At 38.1% G+C, this 26,816-nt stretch overlaps 2 protein-coding genes across 2 annotated transcripts; both read right to left on the minus strand.

Annotated features, from left to right (window-relative positions):
* Positions 1–15: 15 nt before the first annotated feature.
* On the minus strand, positions 16–26,332 carry LOC105475266 (interferon related developmental regulator 1). Its single transcript, XM_011730361.2, has 12 exons — positions 26,196–26,332; positions 21,147–21,251; positions 20,927–21,011; positions 19,969–20,093; positions 18,004–18,161; positions 15,163–15,213; positions 14,880–15,058; positions 14,681–14,789; positions 8,065–8,199; positions 3,894–4,022; positions 3,345–3,440; positions 16–779 (listed from the first exon to the last, which is right to left on the minus strand). Exons 1-12 carry the CDS (start codon positions 26,287–26,289, stop codon positions 690–692), a joined length of 1,356 nt encoding a protein of 451 aa, XP_011728663.1. The 5' UTR covers positions 26,290–26,332; the 3' UTR covers positions 16–689.
* LOC139362760 (uncharacterized) lies at positions 26,333–26,491 on the minus strand. Its single transcript, XM_071094620.1, has one exon. The coding sequence runs from the start codon at positions 26,489–26,491 to the stop codon at positions 26,333–26,335; it is 159 nt and encodes a 52-aa protein (XP_070950721.1).
* Positions 26,492–26,816: the final 325 nt, after the last annotated feature.

Raw genomic sequence — 26,816 nt, forward strand, 5'->3', positions numbered from 1 at the left:
TTAGAAGAGACGCACTTTCGGTGTGAAAAAAATCTTTATTTCAAAGTGAAATGCACAAAGTCTCATACAGCAGATAAAATCAGTGTTACTGCTCTCAGATGTTAAGGTTAGCAACCTTTCTGGCATATGCTAATTCATCGTGAACTCCCAATAGCTGAACTGAATGGCTTTTAAGTACAACTGTAAGGTCTCATGGCATAATTCCTTTTGTTGATGCCAGTGACAGGATTTTAAAAGCTACATTCCATTAAAAATTAAAAATACAGCAGCTTTTCCAGGGAACTAGATCCCAAAATTGTATCCAGAACTCTTGTCTAAGATATTAAGTTAAATATCTTGTATGTATATATCATTATAGCAAATCAGTATTTTTGACAACCACAGTGTAAGAAATTAAACTTTGGCTAATAGTTTTCCCCATCATGAAATCAAAGTTTTTTGCTGTCTTCGTAAATAAATTATGACCAATTATGACATTACAAACACTTTATACATGTTTACTGATTTACAGAGAATATTTAATAATCAGAACTCACCAGTTTCAATACTGTACATTAAATTATAAGCAATATAACTCCTACTATAAAAGTTATCTAAGTTAATCCAAGATAAAAACCGTCTCTAGAGTTTAAATACATTGAAATAGAAAAAAAATAGAAATTAGAAAATAGTCTTCAAGTTCTGAAAATCTAGAAGAATTCTCCAACATCTGCTCTCTTATCTCGACATTTGCTTCTAGCTTTGGTTCGAGCTTTGAAGGCTGCAGAGTTATATAAATGCTGAAATGAAGAAAAGGAAAAACATGCATCAGTAAGACTTAAGATACTCTTATAAAACTGAAAAAGGGTAAAAGTCACAAAGAAAAGAAATGAACTAATTTGAACCTATAAACCTTTAAATGTTTATAAAATACACACAAAGAATGAAGGAGAAAAACAAAGAGTTAATGGGGGCCAGGTGAGGTGGCTCACACCTGTAATCCCACCACTCTGGGAGGCCAAGGTGGGTGGATCACGAGGTCAGGAGATCAAGACCATCCTGGCTAACATGGTGAATCCCCGTTTCTACTAAAAATACAACAAATTAGCCGGGCGTGGTGGCACATGCCTGTAGTCCCAGCTACTCGGGAAACTGAGGCAGGAGAATCGTTTGAACCCGGGAGGCAAAGGTGGCAGTGAGCCGAGATCACACCACTGCACTCCAGCCTGGGCGACAGAACTAGAGTCCGTCTCAAAAAAAAAAAAAAAAAAAAAAGAGTTAATGGCTATTCCATATTCAGAAAAGCACTAATCAACTTGCAAAACACCAAGAAAGTAAGACAATTTCAAAAAACAACAGTGAAAAAAGGACATCAACATTTAGTTTCATCCATGATCCAAGACAAATCACGACTAATGTGGAAAACAGTCCTACTTGGCTGTCAATTAAAACAACAAGGAAAAAAGTGATGAGGTGTCATTTTAATACCAATTAAATTTTTTAAATTATAAAACTTGAAGGTGTCAAATCTTTGTGTAACAACTACATGCCTTCATTCATTGCTAGAGACAATTTAAATATTGTCTCCAATATTAGAGTAACTTTGGAAGGTAATCTGGCAATACATTATGCAGGGGATTTCTTCAAAAAAAATTATTCAAAAGAGAAAAGTATGTAAAAATATTAATGTTTCTTACAAAACTTAAAATGCCATACAAGAAACAACTATGTTCTATAAAATGTAATTAAACACTTCATACCCACCAGAATGGCTATAATTAAAATAATTATTAGTGAGGATATGGAGAAACTGGAACCTTTCTACACTGCTGATGGGAATGTAAACTGGTGCAGCAGCTATGGAAAAGAGTTTGGTGGTTTCTGAGAAAGTTAAATGTAAAACTATCATCTGACCCAGCACAATTCTACTCCTAGGTAATACCTCCCAAAATTGCAAAGAGCCTTTCAAAAAAAAATTTTGTATGTGAATGTTCAGAGCAACACTATTCACAATGGCCAAAAGATGCAAACAGCCCAAATGTCCATCAACTGTTACAATGGATAAACAAAATGTGATATATAGCCATACAATGGAATATTATTCTGCCACAAAAAAGAATAAAGCTCTCTGATTCACGCTACAACATGAACTTCCAAAGCATTATGATAAATGAAAAAAGTCAGACACAAAAGGTTGCATGCTATACAATTCCATTTATATGAAATCTCCAGAAAAAGTAAATCCACAGAGACAGAGAGCAGATTAGTGGTTGCCAGCGGCGGCGGGTAGCAGAAGGGAAATGACTGCTAATGAAGAGAGGGTTTTCTTTTGAGGTGATAATGTTTTGGAACTAGAGTTGCACAACATCATGAATGTAGTAAGTACCACTGAACTGTATACTTTAAAATAGTCTGTTACGTGAATTTCATCTCAACACAAAATAATATACATAAATTAAGGATTTCTGAAATGTAGGCTCGTCATGGTGGCTCATGCCTGTAATCCCAGCACTTTGGGAGGCCAAGGTGGGTGGATCACCTGAGGTCAGGAGTTCGAGACTAGCCTGGCCAACATGGCAAAATCCCATCTCTACTAAAAATACAAAAATTAGCTGGGTGTGGTAGTGCACACCTGTAATCCCAGCTATTCAGGAGGCTGAGGCAGGAGAATCGCTTGAACATAGGAGGCAGAGGTTGCAGTGAGCTGAGATTACGACAAAGCAAGATTCTGTCTCAAAAAAACAAAACAAAACAAAACAAAAAAACAACATACTAATTACTATGTAATGCTACAAACCCTCTTAAGTTTCCTCATTTGTAAAATGAGTCTGGTACTTCACTTAGTAGGCTATTATCTGATACAAAAGGACTATGTAAATCCTTATTCTTAAACATAAAAACTCCATAGAATAAAAAGAAACAAAATATGAACATCATTCCTATATTAAGATAGGATTATATGTAAAATATATACGTACATATTACATTTTAATGTGTTGTCAAAATATGTTTCATAAAATGAAAGAAATATACCTCACAGGCAAACAAGCTGCAATATTATTTTCTCCATTTTCCTTTTGAGACAAGGTCTCACTCCTGTCACCCAGGCTGACATATATATATGTGTGTGTGTACATATCCAAGTGTATTATGTGTGTGTATATATATATACGCGTGTGTGTGTGTATATATATATGCCCCCCCCACTCTACATGCTTTCTATATCTTTAGTACAGCTGTTCTATATGAAACATCATGAAAAACTGAAACTCCCAAGTATAGGTAGACACAGCTAACTTGGTGAAACCAGACAGAATCAAAGTTTTGGCACATTTAGTTTTATTAAAAATAAAAACAAAACCTACCCTTTCAAAACGAGAAATTTTCATCGTTTTAAGTGTTGCAGCATCAAGCATCACTGGGGGTCCAAGTTCAAATACATTTCGAAGGAATTCATTTGACTTATGTGAAAGAAAAAGGTGGTACAGCTCAGTATTAAACATTATAGCTCTTTTTCACCAGATAAGAGTGACTGATTAACAGAAGTTATGTGGAACCTACAGATATAAACTTAGATCACTTATTTTCTGTTTCTCAATATGAGAGCAAATTGTTTTCAATGCCTTGAATCTGAGAAAGCTATGTCAAGCTATTTGCTTTCATACGGACATCGGTAACAGTCCACCCAACTTCAACAATACAAAGAGAAAAAAAAAGGAACAGCTTCAGATTTATTCAAGTCTACTTTCAAAAATAAGTTTACTGTTTTCTAACACGTGGAAGCACTCTGGATACCTAATTCATTTCAAAAGCCCATTAAGTGAGCTACATTCAAGACTGCTCCCTACTTTAAAAGCTACATTCAAGACTGCTCCCTACTTTAAAAGCATATACGTAGAAAGGATGATACTTACCTGTAAGTGGTACTGCATCCCTGATCCAAGAACCTCCTTAAAGGTGTCATAGGTGTGTTTTTTTACCCAGCAATCAATATACATGCGTTCAGGACCAAATTTAATGGTTTCTGTTGGAAAATCCCGTTCCTAACCAATGGAAGAACCAAAATTACCACAGGCACTAAAATGGCCCAAAGGGATCTTATGTAAACACAATTTCTAAACAGTCATATACATGCTGAGATAAATTAACAATATGGCTTAAACTGATACTGTCATACCTGAGATGTAGACAAACTATTGCTATCCTGTATGTAAGGGTACAGAATTGGTCTAGTTTTGATAAACTTGAAGGCTCAACTGAGTTTCAATAACTATTAAGGCACAAAACCACATTGTTGAGAACATCTTTAAATTTCAACATGTCTCAACAAACTTAAGAAACGGTCAGGTGTTTTTAATGGCCTAGGATGGGAGAGGGAAGAAAGTTGCAAACAGTCAGGAAAACACAATGGCACCACAAACAGGGGGTGGTGAAATGAGCAGCAGGGATCCAGGGAAGAAAGTGAGGGTAAATAGGGTTAACTGACCAAGCAAAAAGGAAAGGTCCAGCAATCAGAGGGCTCCAAGAGGTTTCAGGCTAGGTTTATAAGAAAATAAGAGGTAACACTAGAATCTAAGATTTAGTAATGGAACAATTCTGTCAGAAGACCATTTCAAAGGTATAACCACGGGAGTGCAGCCCAAATGACACGGAAATAAAAGTTAGATGGATAAAGAAAAGTCAGCTGGAATACTGGTAGAACTTGTTAAGAAGAAAACTGGTTACTTAATTCTTTGGTAAATCATGAATATGTCAGAGCAACCAAGAAGGAAGAAGCTGACTGCCACAGGGAGAGGAGAAAGGAGACGGAACTTGAAGGACAAAACCACTCCACCTGCCTTCCAGACATCTACCTCAGCCCCTTCTCACTCAGCAGACAAAGTATATAATGTAATAGAAAAGACCGTCAACTCTAGACAACACAGACAGGCAAATTTGCGGGCTTGTGATTTCATCAAGTAACTTAACCTTGTTGAGTCTGTTCCTTTGCCCGTAAAATGGGGCCATCTTTACCTACACTGCATGAGGGTTATTACAGGTGTAAAAGAGGACACGCATGTGAGGCAAACACAGTGACCATCTGGTGCGTAACAGCAGCTCAAAAATAAATAACAGCAGAGTTATCTTATTTTAACCTTGTTTATTTCAGAAAACATTAAGGCACCAGGAAAGAACTATTTCCCACCAACCCTCTATAAAGTCATCAGCATCCTTACCTATTATCGTCTCTCCCAGTGGTAACAGATAGACTTCTGTCCCTCCACAATTCAAGGTTAATCCCAATCTTTTACATATATAGTCAATCTTCCATATCTGGTTGGTTCTGCATCATGGATTCAGCCAACCATGGATTGAAAATATTCAAAAAAAATTGCAACTACACTGAACACGTACAGACTATTCTTTCTTTTCACTATTCCCTAAACAATAAAGTATAACAACTATTTACATAGCACCTACATTGTATTAAGTATAAGTAATCTACAGATGATTTAAAGTATACGTGCATAGGTTATATGCAAATACTATGCCATTTTTATATCAGGGACTTGAATACTCAAATTTTGGTATCTGAGGGGGATCCTGGCACCAATGCCTCATGGATACTAAGAAACAGAATACATTTTCAGATGCTCCTTTCTCCACTGGTTCCTTCTCCATAAATTGTCTCTATTGTCTAGAACAAAACAAAACAACAAACCTTCCCACAATCCGCCACTACATTCCAACTATCAACTCTCTTCCCCTTCCCATTACAGCCAAGGTTTTTAAAACAGTCAAGGCATACCATCTTCACTTAATCACTCCTCACTTTTCAATCCACTTCAATCTGGCTTTTCCCTCATCAGTCCACTGAAGCTGCTCTTATAAAGGTCACCAAGGACCTAATTGACAGACCTAAGTGAAACTGGTTACTCTCTCACTTGACCTATCTGTATACAGGATTGGGCCATGCTCAAAGAGCACAGAACAGTGGGTTCAAATTTCAGCTCTGCTACTTAACTATTCTCTATTCCTTTGGTCCCCATTTCTCCTTTAAAAGGAGACGATTCTATTGCTTAAGAGGTATAATGAAATGAAGTAAGAAAACTATGGCAAAACACCTAAAATATTAAGTGCTCACTGATTTGAGGAATGCATGAGCCTCAAGAAAGGTTTTAAATGAAAAGAAATGGTGTGGCAGCCACTACGACACCTAAGATGTTTACATCTCCTTTGTGGCAGTTGAGCAACCTTCATTTAAAAGACCCATCTGAGAAGCTGGGTACTCCAGAAAAAGTTAGGTTCCAGTGAAAAGAAAGAGAAACAACCCTTAGCAAGGTCCTGAGGACAGGACTTTCTCAGGCAGGTGCATTGAAGCAGAGGCTGGAGGGACAAGGGAGATCCTGAGATGAAGAAAAGAAGGTGGGCAGGTAGATCACTATGGCATAGGAATGGCTTCCATTTAATAGTGTCTGAGGAATACGCAACAACGGGCTGTTAATACTGGTGTAGGCTGAAATGTCACTTGTGTCTTCCTCTGAATAATCAGTACTGAGTGCTATGGCTGGCCCAGTCTGACGGCCAGTAGAGACCCTTACAATCTACTACTCAAAGGTGACGCATCAGGGCAGAAAACTTGAAATCAGGTCCATCCAGAAAATCTAGGACATGTCATCATATTTTTGAAGACTATACTATCTCAAAAACAAATCTAAATACAGGAATAGTTTATAGTTACTTAAAGAAAATGGCTTACTTTAGAGATACTGCCACACTAATTATAAGACTAATTTTAATTCTTAATATGGATACTTGCTCTAGTTAGGTTGTTTTTTAGACTATAATATCCAGAGTAAATACAAAATACTACTATAATGTGATAAGTCAGCATTAACCAAAGTATTTAAATGCCAAAGGATCTAATTTGTATCCTAGATTTTACTTTTTTAAAAATAGATTAAAATTAAGAAAGTAGGATACATATAAGAATTCCCTGGAACATATTAAAACTGGATCTGGTGTGGGGTCTCACTATCTCCAGTTTAAATTCTCATTTTAAATTTTCATACACACATCAAGTTGAATGACATTTTGAAGATATTCTTAAAATAACTGCTATATCAGATAGCAATAATCTTAAGAAACACACCCTTTAAATCCAAAAAATATTTACCTGGGTTACCAAAAACAATTATTAAAGTTTTCAGTTTTCTCCAGTGAGACTATCTTTTGTCCTATAGTTCATTTTAGCCATGCATTCTAAACCAATTTATTTGCCACATAGATTGAAACAGGTTTGAGAATTATAGAAGAAATTCAAGCATCAGATAATGATTTTAAGTGGCCTTGTTAAAATGGTGGGTTTTGTTATTTCAGTTTTTAGCCTCCAGCTTTCCTAGAAAGATCATGAAGAGCTCTGGCACGGTGGCTCACACCTGTAATCCCAGCACTTAGGAAGGCTGAAGCGGGTGGATCACGAGGTCAGGAGTTCAAGACCAGCCTGGCCAAAATGGTGAAACCCCGTGTCTACTAAAAATACAAAAAATTAGTCGGGCGTGGTGGTGGGCACCTGTAATCCCAGCTACTCAGAAGGCTGAGGCAAAGAATTACTTGAACCCGGGAGGTGGAGGTTGCAGTGAGCCGAGATCGTGCCACTGCACTCTAGCCTGGGCAACAGAGCAAGACTCCATCTCAAATAAATAAATAAATAAACAAATAAAAGACAATGAAGCTGGGTTGGAGTCTAAGGGGTAGGCAATAACTTACTAAATTCACAAAAAACACTGTACACTAAGAATGTATATGCTAAGCACCACTGTTTAAATGACAAATACACCAAGGTCAAATACATTTCTATCACTATGAGTCTTTTGATTTAAAAGAAAAAAAACTAAAATAAAGTATCTTTATACATCAGCATTAATTTTCCTTTGAAAAAAACAAAAGTCTTCACTTATATTGTTAAACACCTGCTAGGCTGTAAAATGAGATATTATTTTCAAAGGTGAAATTCAATCAACAAAATGGCCCAATTGTCAAGTTTAGTAGCCTGACACAATCCAATTCAAAACGAGAAGCTATTACAGCATTTAAGAAGCCTACCTCCACTGCCCTCAGGACATCTCTGAAAACTGACCGCTGTTTTCTCTTGTCCACTTTGGCCCGATGTTTATTTCCATCTGTTGCCAAGGCCCTAAGCACTTGCGTCAAGGACTCCATGTCTTCATAAAAAAAGTCCTGGTCAAGAAAAGCAATTTTGTTTCCTTTATTGTTTTTCTTTTCTGACCTCATATAGAGCTAACAAAGAACAGTCTACCTTTGGAAAATACCCAGGTGCATAGGGCAATGTAAATCTTCATGGTGTTTAGGGACTAGGCACACATAAACACATATTTTCATGAAATAATCGAACCCAGAAATGCTGACTACGAGATGATGTACTGCAGCAAAACAATTAACATTTCCCTTCCAAGTTCATGCATCCAACAAATACTTCTTGTGTTCCCACCATATATGAGACATTACTGGGATTTCGAAATTCAGTGAGAGACAGATATACCAATATAGCTTCCACCCTTGGCTTCCCAATCCCCAAACCAAACATTCACAGAATTCCAATTATTCTTATCCCAAAGGCATAAAGCTATTAGTAGTGCTTTTAAAGCACCTACTTTTTAATTTACTGCCATACTTCAAATAAGCAATAAAGCACATAATTCAGGTGATTAAATTATTTAAGGCAAGAACAAGTTTTAATCCCTTTCTGGGGCACAGCTGCAAAATGTATTGAAATTTGCTGTGACCTTAAGCAGATTACGGGCTTCCTTGTCATAGTTAACGTGGCTATGCATTTAAGAAGTCTCTTTTATTTGTGGTGTTTTTATTCCCTAACTCCATTTTACAACCACACTAAAATCTAAAAAATGAGTCAAACTTATTTAGCTGATCAAAACTAGAACAGATACTTCTTACTAAGAACCCAGGAGATGGGCAATCTCCAGTTCTAGTTTATTCATACATGTTTAACATTTATTGCATTAGAGGTTAAGAATCATTTAACTTATTCAATTAAAATAACAGCTCTTCTGGACCTTCTTGGTTTCTTTTAATGTCTAAAATGAAAAGGATTTTTTTTTTTTTTTTTTTTTTGAGACGGAGTCTCGCTGTGTCTCCCAGGCTGGAGTGCAGTGGCGTGATCTCGGCTCACTGCAAGCTCCGCCTCCCGGGTTCACGCCATTCTCCCGCCTCAGCCTCCCAAGTAGCTGAGACTACAGGCGCCCGCCACCACGCCCGGCTAGTTTTTTGTATTTTTAGTAGAGACGGGGTTTCACCATGTTAGCCAGGATAGTCTCGATCTCCTGACCTCGTGATCCACCCGCCTCGGCCTCCCAAAGTGCTGGGATTACAGGCTTGAGCCACCGCGCCCGGCCGAAAAGGATTATTACACTGGTGAAAAATAAGCTTGAAATTAATGTGACAGATATTCTAGCTTTTAAGTACATAAATATCTTCTTGTCGTATTTCCAATTACATATTCTTAACTATTCCAACAAATGTTTTCCTCTAATGTTCCAATCTACCTCCTGTATCTAAGTTAGAGACAATACTCACTAATAAGATGCAAAGTAGGTATTAAAATAGACCAAAATGTGTTTAAATTCCAAAGAATCAACTTGCATCATAAAAAGATGGGAATAATTTTATTTATAAAAAACAAGTACATTTCAGGGACTAGCAGTCTCCTACTCATTTTATTGGCTACTTGTTCTTTTACAGTATTCTAAATATATATATGTGTGTATAGCTGTATATGTAAAGGGTTTTTTAATTTGTATAGAATAAATCAAAATTTAAGAAAATTCTATACATTATTTTAATTTGTTCTAAGAAGTGAGAATCACTGCCAGTGATTATCAACTGGGGATGTTCTTACTTCCCAGTGGACATTTGACTACGTCTGAGACATTTTTGGTTGTCACAACTAGGAGAGGGGGGTGCTATCGGCACCTAGTGGGGAGAGGCCAAGGATGCTGCAAAATATCTTTTTTGTTTTTGTTTTTGTTTTGTTCTTTTTTTTGAGACGGAGTCTCGCTCTGTCGCCCAGGCTGGAGTGCAGTGGCGCGATCTCGGCTCACTGCAAGCTCCGCCTCCCGGGTTTACGCCATTCTCCTGCCTCAGCCTCCCGAGTAGCTGGGACTACAGGCGCCCGCCACCTCGCCCGGCTAGTTTTTTGTATTTTTTAGTAGAGACGGGGTTTCAGTGTGTTAGCCAGGATGGTCTCGATCTCCTGACCTCGTGATCCACCCGTCTCGGCCTCCCAAAGTGCTGGGATTACAGGCTTGAGCCACCGCGCCCGGCAAAATATCTTTCAATGCACAAGACAGCCCCCACCCCTACAACAACAAAATATAATCCAGCCCAAAATATCAATAGAGCATGCTGCGGCTGAAAAACTCCACCATAATATAATCTTAGCAATGGATAAAACCCAATCAAGTTTAGTTTGTGAATCACCAAGTTCAACATCCTATTAAAACTTGAAAAATTAAATGCTAAGTATTTTAGAAAAAAGGCTCTAGAGAGTACTTGGGCATTAAAAAGAAAAAAAAAGGAAGGAAGGAAATAAAATGTAACATGTAACTAAGAACAGGCCATAAACAGCTTTCAAAGGCCTATTAATTGGAGTTTAGGATAATTATATAATAGAGCTGTACCACTCTGGGGCAAATAAAAAATGAGCTCCCAGAGAAATAAATAAATTATCTTAATATACTCTTATCAATAATAAAAAGAAAATAGCAGTCATTACTACACAACAGGGTCAAAAATCCTAGATTAGAATCTCAAATCTACTACTCTCCACACCAAGTTTTATAAATTATAAATCTATCTTATCATCTGAAAAAAGATAATATCCACCCTCTCCAACAATGGTTGTAAGCATTAAAAAGACATAAAAATAAATTCCCCAATAAATTCTGAAGCATTAACTATTACATCAATATTCTAGATTTGGAGGCACATAGAACTCACATTTTTAAAAAAATTTGTGTAGCAATCACAACTATATGAGGCAGTTTAATATTATACGTAAGACACAGGTTTTGCAGTCCGAACATCTAGGTTTGAATCACAAGCATCCGCCACGTAGATCTACACAACCTGACAGAACTACATTAGCAATCTGTCTCAGGCTCCTCTTATGTAACAGTTATCACCACCCACATCTCATAGGTTTATCATAAGGAACTATTAGAAATATATAAAACACAGGAGATAAACATCCATTACGTTATAGATCTTACTGTTATAAATAGCCTGTTTGAATCTAACACAATATAAATACAACAAACTGGTCAGCTGAAGATAATTATTTCAAAGCAAAATAAGTTACCAATTAAATGGTTTGAAAAGCTGAATGGAATTAGGATGAAATGAAACCAAAGAAAATTTCTGGAAAAGTTTAGGCAGACAGGGTGAGATGCTTAAGGTCACAAAAACTAATCATTCCCCAAACTATTATTTCTATACAGAAGTCACTGGAACACTCATTATAAACAAAATAAGCTGGGTCTTGGATAGCTAAGTATTAAGAAATAAAAATCATACAAAAGCCTAATATTAAAATAAAACTTGAGGCCAGACCGTGGCTCTATATCTATAATCCGAACACTTTGGAAGGAGGAGGGAGGATTGCTTGAGGCCAGAAGTCTGAGGCTGCAGTGAGGTATGATCCTGCCACTGCACTCCGGCCTGGACAACACAGAGAGACCCTGTCTTTAAAAAGACTTATTTATTTCAATTCCTACTCACCAAGGCAGAATATCTTTGTCAAGGTATGGAGATATTTTTACACAGGGTCAGTTATTATACAAACAAGGGAAAAAAACAAGAAGAATGCTAAGTTGCTGCTTCCAAAGTATAAAATCTAGGTGATTTCAGATTTTACTTCCCAGGAGTATATTTGGTCTTTTATTATCTTTTTTTCTCTCTATGATATAGCACTTCCCCTGTCCGCTCAGCTGGGGAATGGAATGGGTGAGACTTGGAAAAGGTCTAACTAGATTTTGTTAAATTTTCCCAAGTTGGGATTGCACCAGCAATGGCTCCCAAGATCTTAATTCTGCCCACCAAATAATGTCTCTCTTATATTAAGTTACTCTAGAGTTCCTAAAAGGCCACTAGCAAACTACTGCCAAACGCAATACTCAATTCAACCAACATTCCAAGTAACAGCTACCACTTACACTGTACCTATCATGTGTTCTCAACAACTCTATGTGGTTGTGACTAATAATTTCTCCATTTAATGATAAGGACACTGAGGCATAGAGAAGTTGCCCAATATTACCCAACTAGTAAGAGAGAAAGAGATCTGAAGGTAGGCAGAACAGCTCCAGAGTCTACTATTATCTAATTGGTTATATGGCAAACATCCATTAACCTAGAACTCTCACAAAGGAGTAATAATTACTAATTTCAACTTTGAACAGTTTATTATTTTTATTTAACTAACTCATTCATTAAAATCCAACCTAAAAGTTAGCTCTTCGAAAGTTTTTTTCTAAGTCTCTCAGGCAGAATTCATCACATCACTAGATTTCAAAGTTAATAACATCAGAAAGTAAGTCAGCAAAAGGACTTGAATAATTCAAAACTCATTTGCTGTATGAACCCTATTTCAAATCTGTCCATGTTTTTCACTAACACCCTAGATTTCATTTTTGAACACCCTATAACTATCCCCCAACCAGCACCCACATATAAAAAGCTTATTTTAAAAAAAAAAAAAAAAAAGGCAAATAAAAACACTAGGTTCTATTTTGTAACCCAGTTCATTTTTGCCCTTGGACAAAAATTCAAGTCAAATGAAGTATGTCTGGATGAGTTCTCCTGGTTATCTTGTGTAATTTATTAAGTTAGAGAAAAAATATGTGTGTGTGTATATATATATGTATGTGTCTATACATACAATGTTTATACAAACTTAAATTCAACACGTATAATTAAAACTGCATTATGACTTCATTTTAAAAATGCATTTCCAAGGAAAAAAACGAAACGAAACTGCCATTTCTGGCCAGTAGAGGAACGTAAGTGTAAAAATTGGGACATCTGGTTTCCATGCCTTGAGGTTAAGAATGTATTAACTAGCTCAGTAAAATTAAATTAATTGCTAAATTTGAGTCCAATTTCTCACATAAGGAGAATTATTAGCTACTGACAACATTAACTTACTTTCCATTCCTACCTACTGTAATCCCTCAAACAAAAGGAGTGTAGGGGAGGAGAAAGTCACTTCACACACAAAAATTTTAAGACTGTAAACATTCTTCATACAGGCCTAGAATGGAATGTGAATGACTATACACGGCAGAACTGTATTAATCCTGTTTGGGACTGTTCACTGTTAAATAACTTCTTTAAATGCAAAAAAGTTTCATTCTGAAAATATACTCTTTCTCCTTAAATTAAAAAGCAGCTAGTAAGTAATTCAAGGTTGGCAATAATATCTACTATTTAGTTACCCATTTCCCATATGTTTAGTTTTCTTATTGGATCCTTCACAGATTCAGTGTGAAGGCAGTCAAACCTGCTCCTCATTTCTAAATATCACCACAGTATCTGAATCACATATCTTAAGAATAAATTGGCCGGGCGCGGTGGCTCAAGCCTGTAATCCCAGTACTTTGGGAGGCCGAGACGGGCGGATCACGAGGTCAGGAGATCGAGACCATCCTGGCTAACACGGTGAAACCCCGTCTCTATTAAGAAATACAAAAAACTAGCCGGGCGAGGTGGCGGGCGCCTGTAGTCCCAGCTACTCGGGAGGCTGAGGCCAGAGAATGGCGTGAACCCGGGAGGCGGAGCTTGCAGTGAGCTGAGATCCGGCCACTGCACTCCAGCCTGGGTGACAGAGCGAGACTCCGTCTCAAAAAAAAAAAAAAGAAAAAAGAAAAAAGAAAAAAAGAAAAAAGAATAAATTCTCCCTTCCAGTGGTAAGATTTGAGGCATTCCTTTATCTTAGCAATCCTTAAAATAGAGATGACAAACTAGGGCTACCAAATGACCCAGTTTGCCCAAATTAAAGGATTTCCTGGAACATAAGATGGTAAGCACTAAACCAAAAACAAGTACAAAGCAAACTGGGTCGGCTGATCAAACTATCACAAACTCAAATCCCATCGAGAGCCAACCCATGGTAACTAACATCCGTGAGTGAACAAGTGAATGGGTAACTGCAAAGCACATGTCCCGTCTAATGAGCAGTGTTTATTTCCATCTTTGGCTTAGAGAAGTTACTGAACCCATCTCATCCCAAACCTATGATGACTTAATATTTTATTCATTTGTTTGATATTAATTATGAAGTATCACGTGCCTTCATTAGCTTGATATATCGGGTATCTGAGAAATCCAAGCAGTTTCATACAGTTTACACTAGAAAAAACTCTCTCCATGAGCATCCCTAAACTGCAGTTCTACAGACAGCAAAAATTAAGTATAACAAACCACAGTCAAACATTGCTCTACCAACCCCTACTGGTTTCCGCTCTCTAAAGTATTATACCACCACTGCCAAGAAGCAGGGAAATAAATCACTGAGTTCTCAAGCTGGCCATGTTCCAAAGTTATTGTCCAATTCTCAACTGCAAGGTAATGATGGAACAATGGGCCTTGTGACACAAGCTTTCTCCTCTGCCAGTTAGATACTTACACTCTCTATTCCTCTGGCCAATTCAAACAGAAGTGCCAAAGATTCACCAGCAGCTATTCTCATGTTTACATCATCACAAGAGAGGAGGCTTGGAAGTTTATGGAAATGCCTAAAAAACAGTTAGTCATTACTATGTGAATACAACCAATTATGTCCACTAAATGTTGCTTTTATAAAACATGAAACTAAAAATACATACATCTCAAGCTTTTTCTTCACTTCATTGATTGGGCATATGGTCAGCAGTAGTGTCCATGCAAGAAGTGAGCTGATATGAAGCACTGTATTAGGGGTGCTGCAAATAACAGTAGTGTCTTTCTCTTTGAGATAGGACTTAGTGAAGATATTTTCAAAACATTCCAGAGTTGAGTATAGTTCCTAATGCATAATAATATGAAGTAAGATAACCACCTTAAATTAGAAATAACCACAGATAAATTAGAAATAATCACAGATAATAGAATCAAAGGTTTTTTACTTACAGTAATGTCATCTGTGGCAATAAAACAGCAAACACCAAAGCAAGTTGCACACTAAAAAAATATATATATATATAGACATTAATGATTTTATTTCTTATTAATTCTACATCTTCCTGCTTTTATAATTCAACGTGAAAATGTTCTCAGAAACATGATATATTAGGTCCCAAGCACTGTATATAAAAGAGGTGAGGAGAGAAAGAATACTGAACTAAGATCAAAGGAAGTGCATTTTAGTTCAAGCTCTGCTACCAAACTCACAGCATGACTTTAACAAAGTGATTCTGTTCTTCTTCGGTCTTCTTTTATTGATCCATAAAATCAAAAGCATGCAGAAGAATTACATAATTTCTAAAACAATTGCAGCTCCATAATCTATGATTTAAATTATCGAATTATTTTTATGAGTCTATGTCAGTAAAGCATTCTGAAAGGGTGAACTATCCCCTCGTTTCCTTTCTGTATGCTTTACAGGTGCTTACTGGATCATTTCAAACTTCAACTGTAATTCAAAGATAGAAAGCTTAGACATATGAGATAAAGAAGCCCGCCCTCTCTATTAAAAAGCCTTTAAAACACATTACAATTCCACCGGTTTTTTAGCTGTTAAAACTATCTATATTCTTTTGTTCTTATGAAGACTCTACTATGAAAACTTCTAAAAGAAATCAGCTTCCAAGAAATAAGCACACAGGAGCAGAAATTTCATAAAACATAAATAACTGTCTTCAAACTTCCCACCTAATTAATTAATCCCATTAATTCAAATTTCACTTATTCTGGATTATGCTGAAAAGAGGCTGCGAATCATATAATTGCCTTTTGTTTGCAGAGAGGAAGGGCTAAACAAAAGTGAGTACACTATATGATTAGAAAGGTAAAGCTTATCGAATAAAACACTTAGAACACAACACTTACACAAGCCATCTACCTGCAACATAAACAGAAGTCTTCAATTCTCAGAAAATTTGTTTTAACAAATTAATCCGTATAAAAACAGAATTTGTTATCTGAGATTTTATTATTCTACATTTTGTTACTAAAATTCCCTCATATTGTTCTAAGTATTATTAAAGCTTTAAGTCTTTAAAGTCACTACTGGCATCAGGCCCAGGTTTTAGTCAGTTCTGTTCCGGTACTATGAGGATATCTGTGATATTAATCTGCTTGGTGTCACTATTTTATTTTCATTATATCATCCTGGTAAAAACTGAACACTGTTAAAATTTAAAAGTAGTCGAAGCATTAAAGGAAATTTTCAATCCATAATCCCTTCTGCTAAGTAAGCAGCAGAAGCAAGGCTACATGGTTCCTTTTGATGACTCTAAGAAAAACAGCCAATTAAAAACTAGAACTGGCTGGGTGCGGTGGCTCACACCTATAATCTCAACACTTTTGAGAGACCAAGGCAGGAGGATCACTCGAGCCCAGGAGCTCAAGGCCAACCTGGGCAATACAGCAAGACCCATCTCTACAAAAAATTAAAAGTGAGCCAGACAAGGTGGCACACGCCTATAGTCCCAGCTGCTCAGGAGGCTGAGGCAGGAAGATAACCTGAGCCCAGCAGGTGGAGGCTGCAGTGAGCCATGATTGTGCTACTGCACTCCAACCTGGGTAGGAGAGTGAGACTCTGTCAAAAAAAAAAAAAAAAAAAAAAACCCTAGGACTGCCTCAATTTAATATGGATTCCATCTGCTAAACAGGGAGACTAAGGTTTTTTAAAAATTCACAGCAACTCGGAAGTATGAAAAAGAAAATGCCTTTAAATGAACAAAAAACTCACATACAATCAAAATTAAGTGACTGCTCCAAAAATCTACCCAGCAGAGTGTCTTCTGTCATTCTAGTACGAAATTATACCCATAGTTCCACATGATTTAAAAGTTGCATATATTCCCCAAAAAGGAGAAAAGAAAAAGTTAAGTAGCAAAAGCTAATTAAATATTTCAGTATTACTAACTACTGGAGGAAACGGAGATTACTATGAAGTTGCCAAACTCCAATTTCTTTGCCTCCAGGGCAAACAACTAGACTATTCCCAGCTTCCATATGCCTGGTAAGCCAAGGAACTAGATGCAAAACTGACATGCTTTGTCTGAGTCTGTCACCTAGCTACCCTGGCTGCCATATGGAGAGAACCTAGAGGTGGGTGAAGCTGCAATGGAGGCCTGGGGTTCCAGCCAATTTGCATTGGGTGGTGATGATAAGAAGAAGAAATACATTTTTACCAAGCTACTTAGACAAAGATTAATGTCACTTAAGTAATACTAATAAGGAAGCTGATTCGGATAATCAATATTAAAAGTATTACAATGTTTCACGCTTAAACTGATTCACTTGTTTAAAAAAAGTTTAGGATCACATGTTATTTTTCCAAATCCACTAAGACCACATCAGATGTTTCTGTGACAAAGTAAAACATGTCCATATGATCATTTGTATCACTTACTGCCACACCAAAAACAAAACATAAAACCCCCAAAACCCAAAATCTAAAGTCAAGTGTTACAAGAGGTAAACATCCAACAATTAGAGAATGAAAGCTTTCTCAAACCCCAAAATTGGAAGACTATTTCGCAAGTCAGAATTTCAGAGTTTCCTATGTCTACCCAAATCCATAAATATAGAATTATTATTTTTTTTTAAGATACAGTGTCTGGCTTTGTCTCCTAGGCTACAGTTCAGTGGCATGATCACAGCTCACTGCTGCCTCAAACTCCTGGACTTACAAGATCCTCTCTCTTGCCTCAGCCTCTTGAGTAGCTGGTATGGTACTACAGGCGCACCATGTCTGGGTATCATGAATAGACAGATCTATAAATGTAAATATCTTATACTTACAGTTTGCCTAGCCTGGATACTAGCCGACCCATCACAAATGATTTTCTTTAGGATTGGTCCAAGAGTTTTCAAAATCTCTTCACTTTCAATGCCAGGGCCCAGCTGAATACAAAGAACAGATGCTAATGCTGCAGCTGCGCGTTGCTCATCACTCTTACCTATAAAAGCAGCCAAGATGCAATCACAATAGTCTTTTCAGTAGACTCACTAAGACAGTAATTTCCCAAATTTGATCAATGACAAAATAGCATTTACCATTTTTGAAACCCCATGCTCCAGGCTTTGATGCAAGTTACACACTTAGGCTAAAGAGCTCAAACTATAAAGACAGACAGACCTCAGTCAAATCCTAGATTCTACTTAGTAGCCAAATGATCATCGATTAATTACTCTTATTCTCTAGAGTTCCTCATCTGTAAAATGGAGATTAATATCTATCTTAAGGAAGTATTTTAACAGTTCAACTAAATGTGTTTCAAGCCAATTTCTGTCTTCAAACTCCTTAATGTACTCATATAAACAGTGCTCAAATTGCCCTTGAATTAATCTCCTAAGCATTTCAGATGTACACAGTCCATCAGGTAAACCTTCAGGGTTTCTCCACCAACATTTTTTTAAATAAATATGGGATTAAAAATAATTCTTTAAGACCATAAAAAATACATTTATTAACTTTTTTTTTTTTTTGAGACAGGGTCTCACTATCACCCAAGCTGGAATGCAGTGGTGCAAAAAATACATTTATATAAAGGTAAATATAAATTAACTCTTGAGAACTGTATATACCACAGGTGAGGTGTGGGGCAAATACTAAACTTAAACTATTACCTGATAAATTAAAAACGTAAAAAATATGCAAGCTAAAATGGAATTTTTAAAGGTCATCTAGTCCAACAACCATTATAGCATACAGTTTGAATGTAAAACACCTTTAATAGAGCCATTGTGTTATCTTTAAAAAGTTGGGTCTGCTATCAACTATACCAATAACAAGATATATAAGCTTAGATCCATCTCAGTTTTCCTAGGCCTTTCTTTATTCTATTCAATGGGAGAGGTGAATTTGATCAAAGGTTTCACTTACAACAAAATTTTTTACTCTCAGGTAAAATGAGAAAAATAAGAATATAAAGCTTAGTTAATTCAATTTTTTAAAAGTGCATTTCTACATTTTTGGTGCTAGAATATTTTGCTAATAAAACAATGATAGTAGAAGATAATTATTTTCATAATGTTCTTACTTGGCTAAGTTGGCAGACACCAAATCTTGTTTTGTTTTGTTTGTTATAATAGAAACCAAGTATTGCTTTGTTGCCCAGGTGGTCTCCAACTCCTGGCTTCCGGCGACCCTCCCACCTCCATCTCCCAAAGTGCCAGAATTGCAGATGTGAACCACCATGCCTGGTCACAAGTCTTTTTAAATTTGGTGGTTCCTAAATCTGATAAGTCTGGTAACACTGGACTTTAAGGTCTGACAACATTATCTTTAAGATCTCTCTTTGGTCTTAAAAGTTCTATCGCTGTAACAATTTGAATTCCAGAATTTCTATTACAAAGTTCTAGAATTCAAGTATTCCAAGGGATATCCTGAAAATGATGTAATTTACAGGTATAATCAATGTTTTATATAAGTGCAAGGGAAAATGAGCTAGATGTCTGACATACACTTTCAAGCTTTTCTGGTAAAACAAGAGAATGACTATCACCTCTACTGACACAAAAAAGGATGATGACAATCTACCCCAATCCTTCTTAGTTTCAAGCTTTTTTTTTTTTTTTTTTTTACGTAAAACAAAAAGTTCTAACAAGTCTCATTTTGAACTATAACAAGATGGTGTACTCCTTGACTATTAGAAAATTTTAAGAGTGGACCAGTGTTCCAGTGCTATTACTGAATGTTACCGAAAAGAAGCTAACACACTCCTTATTAGTTCTATGTCTGTGACTCAAAAATAAGGGCATTACCTTTTTTCAGGCAGCGTTCAATGCTATCAGTTAAAGTCATTCTTCTTTCCAGAATAAATTCATACAGCATTTTTGAAGCCAGTGCATTTTTAATACCTTCAAGAGCTGCTTGCCTTGTCTTCGCACTATTTAACACCCAATGTAAGAGAAAGAAGATCCAGTTGGAGTATACAATAAGTAACTTTTTAAAATCTTATTTCCTTCTAAACTTTATCTATGTATAGATTTTTTAAATCTAATTCTCATCAAGCTCTAACCATTTGTCAATAATATAATTTAATTTCCATCTATGACTCACCTTATTACACAAAACACTTAAGGCTGCTTTATATCATGGCATTTTTCTTAGTTTGATAGCCACAACTTTAAATGCCTACATAATATTTTATCGTTTCAATGTATGAGTATAGTTTCAATGTATTGTTTTCCTATATTACATATTTAAGTAAATTTACACTTTTTAAAAAACTATAAACGTCTAGAATTGCATCTTCAGGGCTTTTTAATTCTATTAAGGTCAGTTCTGAAGCTATAGTGAAGAAAAACAATCTAGCTTTGACATTTTTTCATATCATAACAACATTAGCAGACAAGCAGCTTAAAGCAAGGTTTCATTATTATTTCTAGTTGAAGATTAACTTTTAATTCAACAAATTCATTTATATTATAATCAAATACAGTTATGTATGTGCTGTTATGCTAGAACAATTACTAATCTGACTCAATCTAAATTCTAATGGCATGTTACCACACACATTAAAGTCCAATGGAACAAGAAACATGATCCAAAGTAAACAAATTAACCTTCTGGAAAAATAGATTGCTATTATCTGAGAGCTGTACAAATTATATATATGTAAGGTAGCTGATTAGAATCACACAGAATAATCACTTCTCTTAGCTTTTGACTAAGATCAAGCGTAGAATCACACAGAATGGAGTTTCCAGTGTTGCCTACCTCTTATCCAGGGTTAGGTCAATTAATCCTTTCAACTTGTACTCTAGGTCTTCTTGAGTTCCTTCCTCATCAAGGACTTCTGGTCCTAAGAAATAATATAAACCAGCCATTATAATGTAAAAGAAAAAAAGACAGGGAACAATAGTATACCTTAGCTACAAGAATTCCTCCACCTGAAACATTTTATCTAAAGTCGCAAATTTAAATTTAAAACTCATACCATCTTCAGCAAAACTGGAAGGATCACTATAACCACTGCAATGGCTCATTGTTTCAATTGATGCATCTTCATCACTAAAAGGTTGAACATTTCGATGCTGGCCACCTATTAGGTAAAAGAGGAAAGAAGTAAGTTATTTTATTGGCATATATCTAAATATTTAACTTTGGAATTTTTAAGTTTACTTAAGAGAAATCCAGTAATAAAACCACAGACTCATATAAAAAGAGATAATTTTATCACAAGTGAATATATTTAAATATTCTTAAACTAAGTCAGTTCACCTAATACATTATTTCAAAGCACCAATGATATATCAACTATACACATCAGTCCTCTAATAAGAGGCATTCTTTTTTTCTTCCTGTCCCTGTCGCCCAGGCTGGAGTGCAGTGGCACGATCTTGGTTCACTGCAACCTCCACCTCCCAGGTTCAGGCAATTCTCCTGCCCCGGCCTCCTAAGTAGCTGGGATTACAGGCGCACACCACCACGCCTGGCAAATTTTTTGTGTATTTTTAGTAGAGACAGGGTTTCACCATGTTGGTCAGGCTAGTCTCGAACTCCTGACCTCATGAACCACCCACGTGATCCACCCACCTCGGCCTCCCAAAGTGCTGAGATTACAGGTGTGAGTCACTGTGCCCCCAGCTGAGGCACTCATTTTTTATGACACCAAAACTGATAGGAAGGTGGGCAGTGGCTCCCGCCTGCAATCCTAGCACTTTGGGAGGCCTAGGAAGGTGGAACACCTGAGGTTGGGAATTTGAGACCTGCCTGGCCAATATGGTGAAAGCCCGTCTCTACTAAGAATACAAAAATTAGCCCGGCGTGGTGGTGCACGCCTATAGTCCCAGCATCTCGGGAGGCTGAGGCAGAAGAATCGCTTGAGCCCGGGGGGGAGACGCTGCAGTGAGCCGAGATGGTGCCACTGCACTCCAGCCTGGGCAACAGGCCAAGACCTTGTCTCAAAAAAAACTGATATGAAGATGAAAAAATTATTTCCAGACCATGATTTCAAATCATGAAGACAATGAAAACAGATCCAGAAATAGAGTGTTGTATCATAGATAATCATAAGAGTAAGACAAATACATTTTCCAATGAGAATGGCTGGGCTTAGCAAACACGAACTGGTGAATAGGTTTTTAGGTTACACATGTCTTATGTTAAGGGGAATTAAGGAGTTAAGACAGGGTAGTTTTAAAGACAACTTAAAGTGAGAGAAGAAAAAAAGGTTTAAAATAGAAGTTTTGGTATTTGATATAGTATAAAAGCCTATCAGATAAACCACCTTTAAGGGAAAGGTTCTATACAACGTGCAAGAGTTTAAAAGTACCAATGCTGGCGGGGCGAGGTGGCTCACACATAAAATCCCAGCACTTTGGGAGGCTTAGGCTGGCAGATCACCTGAGGTCAGGGGTTCGAGACCAGCCTGGCCAACACGGCAAAACCCAGTCTCTACTAAAAATACAAAATTAGCTGGGCCTGGTGGCAGGCGCCTGTAATCCCAGCTACTTGGGAGGCTGAGGCAGGAGAATTGCTTGAATCCAGGCGGCACAGACTGCAGTGAGCCAAGATAGCACCATTGCACTCCCTGTCTGGGCGACAAGAGTGAAACTCTGTCTCAAAAACAAAACAAAACAAAAAAAGTACCAATGCTGTTACTAAAAAAAATAAAATCTTTTTAAAAACTAGAATCTTCCTTTCAACTTCATTAACTTCAGGAATAAATACACAGTCGCTTAGGGATTTTGCATTAAATAAAAGGCCTGCCAAGTCATGCACTACAATCAGCACTGAGTTAAGTCCCAAATGCTGCCCTAAAAGTGACAGTGAGTCACCTGACTAACCTCTGAACCTAATTCCCTTTCAGTAAAATCAAAGTTCCTATGTTCAAACGTCACCACCCTAAGGGTTTTGTTTTTTTTTTTAATGCTCCAAATTTAAGCCTGTTACTGTTGGGCTGGATTTTTTTTTTAAAGGAGTTGTCTTTTTTTAAAATCAAAACAGAGAATTTAGCAGATTTTTAAATTAACACAGCAAGCAAGTGGCCTTCAGATTTGCTTGCTTGGTGCCAAAGTAGTAAAGCATAAAGATTAAGTAATGAAGCCAAAATCTCAAAATTTCTTAGAGTGCTTAGGACAGGAATAAACAAAGACCTATGACATCATACTCTATTTCTGGATCTATCTTCCTCGTGTTTATGACTGAAGTCATGGCAACAGATGAGTGTCATCTGATTAATTTTATTAACATTTATTCACAAGTCAATTCACAGATTTTCTTTTTCATAGCCTATTTCTGAGAGTATTCCTCCTATGCAACTCTTACTCTGGTCCCTTAACTCATCAGTATTAATGATTTCTAAGATTCGAGGGAAAGAAAAAAAATACACACATATATATATTAAGAAAAAAAACCCTGTATGAATGTCTGATATCTAGGTCAAACTCACCCACGTTGTGAGCCTAAGTACCGTGAAAGAGACGGCACTCTAGGTATATAAAGTAATTATTTCTAGAGGGCTTACTAACAAGGTTTTGTTCTTTCTTGAAAACATTCTCTTTAAGTGCTATGACATACCTGTATAAAAGAAGTCAATTTTATTACCTTCCTAAAACTCTCCACTAACATAAAAAATAGTTTAAGTCATTAAAGTAATAATGACAATTTGGTTATATAGTGGAGACCTCATTTGAATCCCATTTCTTCTAGATGTCATTTAAAAATAACAATTAGGTAAGTGGCTTGTAAGTAAGCAAAAGTTTGTGTAATTTTCCATCTCTTCTACTCAACTATTATTTATTAATTGTTTATTAAACACATAAAACATTCACATGGGACCAAGTTAAAGTTTCAAAAAGTAAATCTCACCCCCATCCCTTTCCCCAGTTCCACCTCTGAGAGGCAACCACAGTTAACAAGTTCTAGCACATACTTCCAAAGATATTCAAAGCATGTATTGTGTTATAAATTAATCAAAGAATTATTTTCTATTTGTTTACATATGATAAAATTCAGTGGTGAAATGGATCTTTTCTACTAAAATAGTGAAAAGGTAGCAGCAATAAAGTTGATGAAAGGTCACAAATGAGCCCTGAGGCAAAATTTAAAAGGCAATCCCCGCACAGCCACCAGAGTGGCACCAGAGGTACTGTAAGCACAAAGAGGGAAGGAGGCTTGCCCAGAAACTTTAGACGGGAATAAAGGTTTGTGCCTGATCTAGGCCATTACTAATATCATTACAACTTTCAAACTTTAGCTTTCAAACTTTTCCATTTCATCAACAAAAGGGTAAAAGAATAAAATAAGTATCTTCTAGAAAGAATTAAAATGTTTGATTCAGATGAGGAAAAGCTGAAACACAGTGGTAAGAAATATCCTCAGACCAGGCACTGTCCCAGCATCGTGGGAGGCTGAGGCAGGAGGATCCCTGGGGACGAGGGACTTGTGACCAGCCTGGCCAACACAGACTTTGTCTCTACAAAAAATGTAAAAAATAGCCAGGAATGGTGTCACATGCCCATAGTCCTAGCTACAGAAGGCTGAGGTGGGAGAATTGCTTGAGACCAGGAGTTAAAAGGTTGCAGTGAGCTATGATCACACCACACTGCACTCCAGTCTACGCGACACAGACAGACTCCCTTTCCCTTTAAAAAAAAAAAAAAAAAGTATCCTCAATTCACATAGAGCAATCAGAGGCCACAATAAACTAATTACATATTTTACATCTTGAAAAAAAATGAATTTCATCAACATGGAGAGCATTCAAAATAAAGAGGCACCTAAAAAAATGGAAAAGATTGCTGTTTTAAGAATCCCTCCCTATGGTCAAGTATTAAATGTTTAATACATGATCACGAGTTTTTGAGCTTTCTAAATGCCAGTTTCCAATAACCTTTAACAACACAACCCGCATATTTACTTTTCTTGTGAACAAAGGCATATCGTTCTGAGTGGCAGCCGTGACAGAGTGACAACTGTGTTCAAAAATACCTAACAGCTAGTAGTTCCAGTGCGATAACGTCAGAGAATACTCCAATATTTAACTCCTGTTTAAATTTCTAAATAAAATATTACCAGGTTATTTAATACTCGATTTGAGTTTATTGGGGTCTCTCCTAGAAGGGCCTTCCAATTCCAATTGGAATCCTTTTTCTTAACCATATGATAAGTAGAAAACCATAAATTCGGTTAAGCACCTACCCATCCCACCCAGGAAAAACTTCGACTTCGTAGCGAGGGCACAATAACCTCAACTTTTAGCCAACTGCAACCTAAGCTCCCCAACACCCAGGCTCTCTGGGGCTCACTGCAGAGAACACATAGAATGCAGCACAAAGGGGAACGCGTTTCTTTCCCCCGTGAGCAGGAGGTCGCCTCGGGTGATCGCAGAGGTGCTAGAGGTTCGGGGCTTCTGTAGGTGCCAGGTAGGGGCAGGAGCACAGCCTAGGGGGGAGAAAGTGGTCCCCCCGCCTCCGAAGCCTCCGCCTGGCCAGGTGGACAGGCGGGACGGAAAACTTCCCCGACGCCTCTGCGTCACCCCGGGCCCACCGCGCAAGGCCCAGGCCGCGTGACGCAAGAGCTCGTCCAAACCCGCCGGACGTTTGGCATCCCAGGAGCTCCATACTGGAGCCGGGCGCTCAAAGGCGACCAGTGACGGCATGGACCCAACTCCCTGTTCTTCCCCACCCGTGGTCAGGGAAAGATAGGGAGAGAGCGCCGCAGAGAAAGGAACTCTGAGAATAGCTCCTTTCCCGCCCAGCTCCCGGTCAGCCCCTGTTCCCACACACTCTCAGGCCCATGGACCCATTCCTCCCCGCCCCCACAGCCGGTGCCCAAGAGTCCGGTTCGCAAGCCAGATTAAATCGCGCGAGGAGCGGCGCCCAGGGCACGCTGGGAATTGTAGTTCAGTAGCCAAACCACGCACCCTGGAAACGCAAACGTGTAGAGCAGAGAAAGAACTACAACTCCCACCGTGCCCAAGCATGGGAGACTTGCCAGCCTGGCCGGCAACCGGGATGCCGGCGGCGGGGATACCCCTTACCTGCTGTCGCCGCCGTCGCTGCAGCTGCTCCTGAGCCGCCGCCGCCAGCACTGCCACCGCGGTGGGGAGTGTTCCGCTTCTTGTTCTTCGGCATCGTGGGACGCCCGGTGCCGCCTAGAGTCGGAGCTTAGCGAGGATCAGCCGATGGAGCTGCACTTTTTACTCGTGCGTCTGTGCGGCGGGCGGCTGAGAGGCGAATCTTCGGCTAACAACAGAGGCGAGAAACGGCGGGGGTAAGAGTGGGCGGTGGCGGCAGCAGAAATCCCCGTGAAGAGCTGTGATCGGAAACGATACATGTTTCTCTCTAGCGCGGGAGCTAAGGCGGGGCAGGCGAGGCCTCGACGCCTTAAGTAGCAAGACCGCCGCCTGACGTCATCATGTAGGCGGGACTTGAGCGCTCCTCAGCCAATCCCTGCACACCTCCCCGCTAGAATCGTCCTTCGGGCGGGACGCGGATCCTGCCTACAAATCCCATGCGGCCGGTCTTCCGTCCGCGCCCATGGAGCCTGTCTTCGTGGCCTCACTGAATTCTGGGAAACGTAGTAAGGCTGGGGCCGGGGCCTCCTTCCAGCCCTCTCTTCTCTACGGGCTTTTCTGCCCACTTCCTTTTCTCCTGGTGAC

The sequence above is a fragment of the Macaca nemestrina genome, chromosome 4, assembly GCF_043159975.1.
Source record: "Macaca nemestrina isolate mMacNem1 chromosome 4, mMacNem.hap1, whole genome shotgun sequence".
Lineage (NCBI taxonomy): Eukaryota > Metazoa > Chordata > Mammalia > Primates > Cercopithecidae > Macaca > Macaca nemestrina.